Source organism: Podospora anserina, chromosome 3, assembly GCF_000226545.1.
Source record: "Podospora anserina S mat+ genomic DNA chromosome 3, supercontig 2".
In the NCBI taxonomy this organism is placed as follows: Eukaryota; Fungi; Ascomycota; class Sordariomycetes; order Sordariales; family Podosporaceae; genus Podospora; species Podospora anserina.
The window spans coordinates 1,364,866-1,376,216 of record NW_001914856.1 but is presented as its reverse complement, the minus strand read 5'-3'; the positions used below and the strand labels follow the sequence as shown (position 1 = coordinate 1,376,216).

The 11,351-nt window shown below is 52.5% G+C and overlaps 6 protein-coding genes across 6 annotated transcripts; 2 read left to right on the top strand and 4 right to left on the bottom strand.

Annotated features, from left to right (window-relative positions):
- Window positions 1-837: 837 nt before the first annotated feature.
- On the bottom strand, window positions 838-2,886 carry PODANS_3_5820 (uncharacterized protein; the record flags this gene model as incomplete). Its single annotated transcript, XM_001909347.1, has 4 exons — window positions 838-926; window positions 998-2,259; window positions 2,318-2,534; window positions 2,763-2,886. The coding sequence occupies 4 exons, from the start codon at window positions 2,884-2,886 to the stop codon at window positions 838-840; spliced, it is 1,692 nt and encodes a 563-aa protein (XP_001909382.1).
- Window positions 2,887-3,412: 526 nt separating this feature from the next.
- On the top strand, window positions 3,413-4,360 carry PODANS_3_5815 (uncharacterized protein; the record flags this gene model as incomplete). Its single annotated transcript, XM_001909346.1, has 3 exons — window positions 3,413-3,661; window positions 3,730-4,250; window positions 4,348-4,360. The coding sequence occupies 3 exons, from the start codon at window positions 3,413-3,415 to the stop codon at window positions 4,358-4,360; spliced, it is 783 nt and encodes a 260-aa protein (XP_001909381.1).
- A 167-nt stretch (window positions 4,361-4,527) lies between these two features.
- PODANS_3_5810 (uncharacterized protein) lies at window positions 4,528-6,809 on the bottom strand (the record flags this gene model as incomplete). Its single annotated transcript, XM_001909345.1, has 5 exons — window positions 4,528-4,698; window positions 4,754-5,063; window positions 5,120-5,198; window positions 5,264-6,512; window positions 6,585-6,809. The coding sequence occupies 5 exons, from the start codon at window positions 6,807-6,809 to the stop codon at window positions 4,528-4,530; spliced, it is 2,034 nt and encodes a 677-aa protein (XP_001909380.1).
- An 885-nt stretch (window positions 6,810-7,694) lies between these two features.
- Window positions 7,695-8,884, top strand: PODANS_3_5800 (uncharacterized protein; the record flags this gene model as incomplete). Its single annotated transcript, XM_001909344.1, has 2 exons — window positions 7,695-8,118; window positions 8,202-8,884. 2 exons carry the CDS (start codon window positions 7,695-7,697, stop codon window positions 8,882-8,884), a joined length of 1,107 nt encoding a protein of 368 aa, XP_001909379.1.
- Window positions 8,885-9,216: 332 nt separating this feature from the next.
- PODANS_3_5790 (uncharacterized protein) lies at window positions 9,217-9,806 on the bottom strand (the record flags this gene model as incomplete). The annotated part of the gene is made up of 2 exons (XM_001909343.1): window positions 9,217-9,381; window positions 9,441-9,806. 2 exons carry the CDS (start codon window positions 9,804-9,806, stop codon window positions 9,217-9,219), a joined length of 531 nt encoding a protein of 176 aa, XP_001909378.1.
- A 604-nt stretch (window positions 9,807-10,410) lies between these two features.
- On the bottom strand, window positions 10,411-11,349 carry PODANS_3_5780 (uncharacterized protein; the record flags this gene model as incomplete). Its single annotated transcript, XM_001909342.1, has 1 exon — window positions 10,411-11,349. A coding segment is annotated over one exon (939 nt), but the record flags the coding sequence as incomplete, so codon positions are not given.
- Window positions 11,350-11,351: the final 2 nt, after the last annotated feature.

Genomic DNA, 11,351 nt, shown 5'->3' with positions numbered 1-11,351 from the left:
AGCCGGAGCTTCGGCGCTTGAAGCTGGAGCTTTCCAGGTTGGCAAAGGAGGTGTGTGGATGTGGTGATGTTGGAAAATAGAAAACTCCATTCCAGCTACGCTAGAAGGGATGAATAAAAACGGCCATCTCCACAACCTCGTGCTGCGTGCCATGCAGTAGCACCCTATGACCTGCAGCCCAGCCTCACTTGGCTCAGGTACAGATCAGACGTAGATTGTTTTGTGGGGTATGGATTCGGAAGCATTTGGAGTCCTGGTAGTGTAAATGCCGTCAAGTATATAGTATGTGCTCAAAGGTGATGCGCCAGTTATCGTGCGAAGTGCGGAAAGAAGTCAAGCAGGAGATGCACTTGATGCAGGTTCGAAGACAGGATGTAAACAACATGGAGCTTGGCTTCTCGAAGCTCCTCCAGTCAGATCTGTAAGTGATGGTGACAGCAAATCGGGTTACATGGAGATTAGATTAGATTAAACCCAGGCACCGAGGACCCAGAACATGGCGCTGATTGATCCATCCATTCACAGTTGAGCCGCAGGGGTTCTCCATCACCGGCCGGCGGGTGTTGACCGACTGGTCGAGAGAGGGGCGTCCCTGACCGCCTTGACCTTTGTTGATCTCTGGCAGCCTCTGACTGGAGCCCGTGGAATCGACCATGTCTTGGTCTTTCAGAGAACCAGCTCGATACCTAGACACAAGAAACGCAAGGCTCATCATCATCACAAATCCTCATTCATTATGTATCAAGAACTATTACAAAGCCAATAGCCAAAGAGAAGTTGCAAACATTAAAAGGCGTTGGTGTATTCCAGAATTTCTCTTCTCACCTCTAAAGTTCATCATGGTGCCGCCGCCACCAAGTGCCCCGCACCAAGCCCAATCATCTCAAAAGTGACGAGAATCAGATCCACGGCCAACCAAGCGATTCCTGGGGTGGCACAAGCGTTAGTAAACCAAAAACAAGAACCCCTCGCCATCCACAAGCAGAAGAAAACATACCGGTGTAAACAACCAGCTTGGTCACTACCTCAACATCATATCTCACTCTCGGCTTCACCAGCCTCGAGAAAACCTCCTTCTCCCCCAACTCATCCTCCACCCCAAGCAGCATCTCCTCCTCATTAGCAACCACGACCGTTCCCGTCCCCATCATCTTCTCAAACTCCGCCACCCTCCCATTCTGCTGCTGTACCCCAGAACTCTTCCCCCCATCCTCAAAAACATCCACCCCACTCTGCTTCGCCGCACTCTCCCTAAGAGACGTCAAGCTCTCCTTGCTCTTCACCCCACCATTGTCACCCTCCAAAGACTCCCTCCTTCTCCGCTCGCGATACGCCAACGTCTCATACGCATCCGCCGCACTTTGCGGCCCGATACTCACGCTCCTACCGCGACCCGGGCCCCTGATGCTCCTCATCACCTTGGGAAAATCAGATACATTCGGAATCAGGTTATCATCCCTCACATGCAGCGGCACATCCTTGTACTCGCTCGCCGGCACGAAGAACCTTCTGGGCAGGGACATGCCCACACGTTCTAACAACCTATACAAATGAGGCAGGAACTTCAACAGAGCTGGCTTCATCGCCTCTCTCCAGGCGAAGATCATCAGAACGCCAGAAACGACGCGACCAATAGACAAGGGCCACCCCATCGCAGCGAGGGAGAACGTAGCGTCTGATCCGTTGTAGATAGTGGCATAAGGGGAGTACCTCGCAAACCGCCACATACCGCACTCCAACCCGATCATCACACCGGCAAAAGCCACGCTGTCGTCGAAGCATGGGCAGTCGTCTGCTGGCTCGGGGTGAACACGCACAAGCACAAGAATGATCAACGCCACGATCAAGGGAGCGGCGTAGTTGGAAGAGTACATCCACTCTTCCACAGCCGGGGCGTAGTAGAACTCAACGAGAGAGATAGCCGTTCCCATAATAGACCCGATAATGACGTCGATAAACCCGTGCATACCGCAGTAAAGACGGCCGATAACAATCGAGAGAGCGTAAAAGTAAGCAAGGGCTTCGAGGGCAATGGTCGTGGTGGGCGAGTAGATGTTATGGTCACTTCGCAACATGAGGATAGCGTAGACTGCAACAGAGACTGCGTTGGCGGAGTGGGTGGAGGGGAAGCCGTATTCGAGAGCAGCAGAGCCAGACATGGTGATGCGCTGGAGAGGTGGTGAGAGCGGACGAGGGAGGGAGCACATGTCTTTGAGGAAGCCGGTGAAGAAGACGCCTTCAGCAAGGATATGAACGAGTCTGTATACCCCCAATTAGCCGCGATTTCCTGTGGCCTGGTTGCAGCAAAAGTCCATACCCCTTTCCAAAGCCCCTGAAGCCGCACCAGAACAGGATCGGCAGCCCAATCATAAAGAATGTATGTGTGCCAAGGTTGGCCGTGATCGCAAAGTAGCTATCGAGAGCTGGTGTTCGTACGGCATTCTGGAAAGCGGCGAGATAGGGTGTCTCCCACCGCACGAGCGGCAGGAGGCATTGTCGCAAAGAATATCGCCATTTTGGAAGCGCTCGCCGATCTACACAATTCACATGTCAGCATCTCGTTTCCCGTGACTATCGAATGCGAGTAGCGCTGTGCCACCGGCAGTGTAGAAGACATGGCGGAGAGACAGGCGGGGTTGACCGTCGGCCCTGTTCCATCTTCAAGCCCTCAAGGTACATTGTGTCGCGTCTCAACAAAGAAGTATGCTGTTCTCCAAATATCCCCCCCGACAGAAAACAATCGCGCGCTTCGGGAGACATACAATGGTCGAGGCTCTTCAATCCAGCATCCACCACCACATCCTTCGCCTTCTCGTCACCACTGACAGGTAGCGGGGCAACTGGGAGCTCTGAGCCCGAGCCCGAGCCGTTCGCAGGTTTACACATGGAAACCGTCCGTTGCCGTCGTCATAAATTCGTTGTCGCTCGCCGTGTTCTCACAGATCCTTGGGTTGGTTATGTGTGTGTCCGTACGTCGAAGAGCACTCAAGCCCTTCAAAAAATATCGCGATAAACCTCGGGAGCGTGTAAAAGTCAAAAAAGCCAACCCAGTCGCAATTCGGTTTTGCGTCGCAGCGGAGACCCGATTTGTTCCTCCTCCGTCCCAGATCCAACAACTTGGAAGGCAAAGGCAGCTCTGTCTGCAAACTCCCCTGGATGCCTCTCCTTGGCAGCAGCCCCCCTAAATTTATCTTGCAGTTCGTCCGTCCCTCTGAGAGATCAATACAGGCGATCAGTTAGTCGTGTGTTGTGCCAAATCACAAGCTTGCGTAACTTCGACCCCTGCATTACACATTAAGTGTACTATACCGTAAAATATACACCACCAATTACATCACTCAGTGGGATATCTCATTCACACTTCAACTCGCTCACTCTTCAACATCACACAACTCACAACCCAAACCCCAAAATGTCTGTTCAATACCCCCTCAAAGGCAAAATCGCCCTCGTAACCGGTGCTTCCTCAGGCATAGGCCACGCAATCGCCAAACGCTTCGCCCAAGAAGGCGCCAAAGTCATCATGGCCTCCCGCAAAGCCGGCGTAAAGCCCAAGTTCGACCGCAGGCTCGTCGTAGGCTTCAACAATCCCACCCTCCACGTCCCCTACCACATGAACATAACAGTCAAAGAACACTGGGAAACCCTCCTAAAACGTCACGTATGGTTCCCTCCCTCATAACCAACCCCCCATATCACCCACACACATCACTAACCCACCCCATCCAGCCCAAAATCGACATCCTCATCAACTCAGCCGGCATCTCCCAAACCAAACTCCTCCTTCACACTGGCAAGTTTGAAATCGACGAGCTCCTCTCCACCAACCTCCTCGGCACAATCCTCGGCTGCAAGTACATCGGCAAGTCCATGATCGCCCACACAACCGCGGCCCGCCGCTCAGCCAAAGCCGCCGCCGCCGCCCACTGGGAGTCCAAACTCTCTTCTCCCTCAACTCCATCATCATCTGAACCAGTCCAAGAAATTGACATCACCACCGAACAAGCCGAGCTCCCCCAAAGTCAAAAACTCACCCCAGAAGAAGAGGAGGACGAAGAAACAACCCCCATCACCCCCGAATCCCCCCAGCTCCACCCAGGAAGCTACAGAACTGGCTCCCAGGGCGTCATCATCAACATCGCTTCCTTGCTGGCAACAAAAGCAATCACAGGCAGCGCAGTCTACGCCGCCACCAAAGCCGGGGTTTTGGGATTGACAAATACTCTAGCAATGGAGTACGGACAGTCGGGTGTAAGAGTCAATGCTATTGTACCAGGATACATCCACACCCCAATGACAAAAGGTAAGCCTCTCTCTCCCCTCTCTTACTTTTCATATTTTGTTCAGTATTCCTCTGTGAAAGATCAACATCTTCTCAGCTGTTATGATTACAAAACTCCACAAGCCATGTCCCATGCCTTGCCCTTTTCCATCTCCCCTTCTTCGCCAGGCCAAATAGCAAATCACACACAAAAACAAAACACACACATGCATCCTACTCCTACAAACTCCCCCGCCCCACCACATTCACTGACTTTTCGCAAATCCCCCAGATATGACCAACATCGACAAATTACAAAACCTCATCCCCCTCCAACGCTTCGGCACCCCAGACGAAGTCGCCGATGCCGCCTCCTTCCTCGCCAAAAACCAGTACGCTAATAACTGCATTCTCAACCTCGATGGTGGACTCAGCGCTTGAACTCACCTCTCTCGATATTTCAAAGAGTCGGAAGAATTAATCATCAATGACAATCGCCCCCCCACTACTACTACCACCAGCGTCCAAAGGCGCATCGTCCACTATGACGATATCGCCTTCCTCATCAGCACCAGCAGCGATCGTCTTGACCTTCTTCGCAATCCCCTCTTCACTATCGGGGTGAGAGCGCTTAGCGGGCGTGACACCGTCAGTAGGTTTCGTGAGGGAAACCACAAGCGGGGGACTATCGCTGGCAGCGCCGTTGGTTTCCGTAGCCGGCTGCTTAGGCTTGGCTGGGATCTCGATCTTCTTCTCAGAGGAGAAAATCCCCTTGACGGGTTTATCCTCGAGGGGCTCTTTCCTGTAAGGGATGTCAGTCAACTGGTCTGGTGAGGGAAATAAATAACCGAGACGTACGATTCTGAAAGGGCGACAACCACATTGACGAGCTCGTCATCCTCGTCGGTAATGGTCAGGAAGGAGTCAGATTTGATGCCTGTGTACAATACTGTTAGAAATACCCTGTAAAGCCTTCATGAATAACGAAACAGGAAAACATACCAAGCTCGGACAACTTCTTCTCCAAATTATCCGTTTCATCAGGATCATAGATGATTCCCACCTCCGTGCTGATAGCAAACTCCTTCTCCCCATAGCCAAGCTCCTCTTTGACAAAGTCCTCCACAAAGTCATTGAGCGTAGCCTTGGAAAAGTCTACCAGCGACCGTATCTGGAACGAGCTGCAGACCGGGCAGGCGGGATTTGGCTCTCGCGACTTGTCGGATCCGAGCAGTCTTTGGGTAGCAAAAGGAGTGAGGAAGATTTCCTTCGCCTGGCTGTACTGGCCCTTGAGGACTTTGAACGCCTCCAAAACACAGAGGCCAGCCACAATGGCATTGGTGGTGGCGATGGCAGGAATAATATTACCTGCCATTTGCTTGATGTCGAACTTTGATTTCCGGTCGATGCCGAAGAGTGTCGATCGAATATTGGCACTGGCAGCGACAAAGTCGAGGGTGTCCTCGTCGTCCTTGTCGAAAGTGATGACAGCATCTTGGCCGGCAGCTTTGCTTTCCATTACGCGCTTACTGAGCCGATCGAGACTGTCGTTAAAGACGATCAAATTCTCTTCCAGCGTCCAAACCTTTTGTTGGTCTTCGACCACGGCTTCCTTGTCAAGGGTAGACGCCTTCTCCATCAGGACCTTGTAGTCGAGTGGCTCGGGTGGCTTCCTGCTCTTCCACATGTCTTCCATCGACCTCAACCGGACAATATCGGTGTTGAACACTTTCTGGAAGAGAGCCTCGCTGAACTCTGGTGTGCCGACTGACTGTCGAATACCCCGCAGTGCCTCCGACTCCCTCTTCAGCTCTTCAATCTCCTTCGCATTATCAGCATCGGTGGTGTGATCGAAGGCGGACTCGTCCTCGCTTGTGCCAAAGATTTCGTTTAGGAGGTAGCTCTTACCCCAGACGATGCAGTGGATCGGCTGGCTCGGTGTGCTGCGAATCGTGCAAACTGGGAACGATTTCGGTGTTTCCTTGGCTGTGCAGTCATAGCAGGCCGTCACGCCCTTCTTGATGACCTGAACCTGGCCATTGAACCCGGTGGTGCCGCTCTCAATCAGTGGCACATCGGCCGCCAAGCACATCTTGTTCACATGTCGTCGGGCCTCCAAGTTGTCGAGGGCGTTGAAAACTATCCTAAAGCTGCTAAACCACTCAATGTTGAACTGAGGGTCCTTGATGTTCGCATGATATGGGACGATCTTGACGTTCGGGTTGAACTTTTGCGCAGCCTCTGTGGCGACCTAGAAACACCATGCACGTCAGCCTTGCGATTTCACGGACCGTTGCGACTTGGGCAGTTGCGGTGCAATTACCAGCGCTTTCGACTTCTTGATGTGTTCCTGTCGAAAGAGAAACTGTCGATTCAGGTTGCTAAGGTCGATTGTGTCGAGGTCGACGATGTGCGTCTCTCCAAAGCCGGTCAAGACGAGGTTCTTGAGTAATTCGCATCCGATGCCCCCAGCGCCGACCATGAGCACCCGCGACTTCTTAGCTTCGGTCAGCGGTGACACGCCGTCGAATTCGGGGTCTGACGACATGGTGGGCAAAAGCGGGTTCCGCCAAACCTTGCGTCTTACTCGGTAGAGTTGTAATGTGTGGGCGACAGCTATTGCCGGGTTTGTGTGTTTGGGAAGTGCTTTCGGGAAGAGAGCTTCGAATTGCTGCGATTTGAAAGGCAGGGAACGCGACGGGCATCATTGGTGTGGGTCATGGCGCACTGCAGGGCCCCACTCGGCTTCCTGGAGACGCCCCCCATTGGCCGCCCTGCCTGCCAGGCGCACCTGTGCTGCTCTTACACTGAGCTCATCGCTCTTTCACCTCGCTACTTTTTTCGACTTCTATTTCAGGCTTCTTTTAAAACTAACCTCAAGTGAAGATGACTCTACGATGGAGCTTTCTTTGCCTTCGGTTGAAACCAGACCCCTCAAGCTTATTACTTGAAAAGGAATATCTCTTCTGCCTTGTCTTTCGACGGCAACAAGCCTTCAAGATGCGCCTATTACAGGTTATCAGCCTCATCTTATCCGAGCTTCAACCTCCAAACAAATATTGAAACATGCTGTCACGGCAAATCTCGGTATCGCCATGAAAAAAAGCTTTCCAGTTTATATACCACATCAAAATACTTCTCAAACCTCTTCTTTTCCTAATATTTCATGATTCCAGTTGTTCTCGTCGTGATCAAAAGCCCCTTCAGCCCGCCCAGACTTTATGCTTGACTGCACAGTCCCACTTATCTGATTTTCATCCTCAATTGACCGCTTAATCCACATCAGCCACTCACTCACTTCCAATCATACATCCCAACAAGCACCCTTTTATTTTGTTTTGCGATCTGGAGAGTCAAAATCTCATAGGATAATTTCTCATCTAAAAGACCAAACTCACAAAAATACCAACTGACAAATAGAAACCCGAAAAAAATGTCAGACTCCGAACCAGATCTTGAACTCCTCGAGCTCCTCCGCCAACACATCGCCGGTAAACCACAAGTCGCCGCTGAGCCTGACACGGGCGTCCTCGAATCAGCCGAATATGTCTACAACAACTCCATCGACGTAGCCCTCGACATGCGGTCATGCAAAAACGCCGCCAGAGCCATCTACTCTCAGATGCAAACAAAGTCTTACTCACCGGCCACCTGGGCGGCACACGAGCTTCACCCTCACCCATCAAAGGGTGACAAGCCAGAGGATGTGGTGGCCTTTATCTTCACCATGGATCTTTTGAACTTTTGTTTTTGGAGTGAGAGGGGTGAAGAAGAGAGGTTTTCCATCGAGTACAAGGGGAGGAGGTGGACAGGGTATTGGAGTTTGGTGGCTGCTTTACAGAGGGCGTTGGAGGAGGGTATGTCTTTTCCATCTCTCTCTTACACATATACCACTACACCACGAGACTAACACCATCCACCCAAGGCATCCCCATTACAGACCCTCACTTCTGGCAAAACGAAGAAGAACTCACCCTCTCCACCCTCAAACACGTCTTCCGCTCCGCCACCTCGGAAGAAATGCCCCTCCTCGCCGCCCGTCTCTCCTGTCTCCGTGAAGCCGGCCAGATCCTCTACGAGAAATTCTCCTGCCACCCCCTCCACCTCGTAACCTCCTCCAACAACTCCGCCGCTCGCCTGGTCAACACCCTCGCCTCCAACTTTTCCTGCTTCAACGACACCCACTCCCCCCCTTCCTTCCCCCGCAAGAAACCCATCCGCCTCCTCAAACGCGCCCAGATCCTCGTCGCCGATCTCTGGGCTTGCTTCGAGGGCCAAGGCCCCTACGGCAAATTTTACGACATTGACAAGATAACCATGTTTGCCGACTACCGCATCCCGCAGATGCTCAACCAGCTCGGCTGCATCCAGTACAGCCCACCCCTCGAAACCGCCGTGCAGCTCAAACGTGACATCCCCTCGGGTAGCAACTGGGAGATCCAGCTCCGGGCGTGCAGTATCTGGTGTGTGGAGTTGATACGGAGGGAGATATTGAGAGAAAATCCAGGGGCGCGGGTGAATGCGATTTTGATTGATTTCTTCCTCTATGATACCATCAAGGAGATGGAGAACGAGGGGAGGGAGAGGGCGCCGCATCATCGGACGAGGAGTATCTGGTATTAAAAACTTTTCATAGACCAAAGGAGAGCGCCCCAGGTGTTGATAGAATATAGAGTAGAGCGAAATTATGTTGCTCGTTTTGTTTGCGATGACCTGTATCTGTGATGTCAAGCTATGTAAAAAGTACATGTAATCAGCAAGGTGCATATCCAGCAAGGATGTGTAGCAACTCGATTATGTTGGCACAAATTCTCCTCTCCTGATAACATCCCCCTTCCAAATCCTGCCCTTGTTTCCCTGTTGTGTTCCCCTTCCCCCGAAAGCAGTTCCCCAACTCCAAAACTCCATGTCATTTCGCATATTCCCCTTCCCCCCCCCCCCCCTCCTGCTGGAATTTACTCCCTCTCCCCAATCGCAGTACTACTCAACAACTGATCCAAATGCGCCTTCTCCTCCCCCCTCCCCTCCTTGACAATCACCGCCAGCACCTCAATCGGCGGGTTGAGCCCCAGCCTCTCCGCCCTCTGCCACCTCTCGAGTCGTGTAATCCCCACACATGGCTATATTATCACCTCGTCAGCACCCATCCCTTTCCCTTAGACAATTTCCGAAAACTTACCCCAAACTGACTGCTAACGTCAAAATACCTCAAAAGCTTCTCCCCCGTCCCCAACCCAGTCCCATGCTTCTTGTGAACTTCCTTCGCCAGCCTCGAGTCTTCAATCCTCTTCCAGTAACGATTAATCGCCGCCTGCGAAACCTTTGCCGCCTTGACCTCTGCCGGCGAAAGTTCTTGTTCAGGAGCTGGCTCGGAGGAGGGGGGAGGGGAGGGGGTGGCTGTTCTTGTGATGGCTTCCTCAAGCTTGACAGCCTTGTCTTTTTGATTGGGGCGGGAGGGGAGCGGTTTGGTGATTTTGTTGGAGAAGTTCAGCTTGGATTGGCTGGCGGCCTTGGTTGTCGCTCGGGTGGAGCGGCGGGGTGGCATGGTTGCTGTTTTTATTTGGGGTGATGAGAGAGTCGTGAGAAAGCTGAGAAGATAGGTGTGGTGTGGTTGGGTCAAGGTGAGTGAGAAGAGGTCGGTGAGTGACGTCAGCGGGAGGGATGTCTTGGGGGAATTTGGCGATAGTAGGCGCAACAGATATGTATTCTGGTTATTGCTATGGTCGCAAAATCGCAAAATACCAGTGACTGTGGTCTTGAGCGAAAAGTCGGAGTAATTTTGTGCGTTTTCGTCCTTTGTGTTGAATTGGCTGCTTTGCAGCTCTTGAGGCAGGAGACGGGAGGCTCTGTGGAGGAGGGGCTGGGGAAGGCGCCTTCCCAGCCAGTCATTTGTCGCTCGGCGCACCACTCCTTGTTCGCGAAACTGGGGCGTGGTCACGTGAGCCCTCACGATTCCAAGCTGTTCTTCCGTTCTTTTGAGGATTTGATGATTGATGTGGATGAAGAACACCTTTGATCTTATTGAATTGGGAGTCCTTAGAGAGTGGATGTCGCTGCCTTAAGACCCATTGTGGAAATGGTTGGAACCGCCGAACTTTCCTTGCTGGAGAATGGATGATTCGCAACTGAACTCCATTTCCCGGGCATCTTCAACCCTCCTCCCCAACAACACCCCCCTGTTGCTGAGCCCACCAGATCTCCAACTCCTTCACCATCCCCTTACACCACCCCAACCCTCGTCCCTCCACCCACCACCTCCCACCCCCCTTGGGCTTGTCACTCGCATACTTCTTCAAGCTACCCCCATCAAACTTGTGATTCTTGACACCCAGCAAAAGGTAGACCTCGCCTAGCTTCGGCTCAAACTCGGCTGGCTCCAAGAATACTGTCAAGTGGATGTGACTATGTGGTGTACTCTGATCAATGACCCTAGCCTGCCTTTGAACAAAGGGAGGATACGGACACGATTCTGTTTCTCCGAGTTGGATGACAACAACGAGAACGTTGACCATCCAGTTTTGTTTGTAGGGTAAATATGGGATTTGGCTGAGGGGTGTGAGCTTTAGGGGTTGAGTCGGATCGCTGGCAAGCCAGGGAAGCGGTTTCGGTGTGGTGTTTTCCTGGGGTTTGATAGGCGGCCGAGGCTGAGGTGTTCTAGGAGTTAATATCTGGCGAGAGGGAGGAGGCAACAGGACTTGTGGATGTTGAATCGATTGCTGCTTGAACACCGGTGGTCGCTGTGGTGTCGTGGTGTTATTAACGCTTGTGCCGGCGTATGCGGTAGCCATGACCCTCCTCTGGGTAGCCCTCTCGGTCGATATCACCATCTGTTCAAAACCATCATCATCATAGTCCGACTCAGAGATGCAACCCTCATCTTCCTCCTCCCCCTTTACTTCTTCTTCCCACTCCCGCTCAACAGCCTGCTTTTCCCGCTCAACTACCTCAGCCTCCAGCTCCTTTCTGCTCCCCTCCTCCCTCCTCCTCTCCTCCTCCTCCCTCTCCCTCTCCCTCTCCCTCCTAACCTCCATCTCCCTAACCCTCCTCTCCAACCCAAACAACCTTTCCCCCCCCGTTGCCCCCTCCCTCA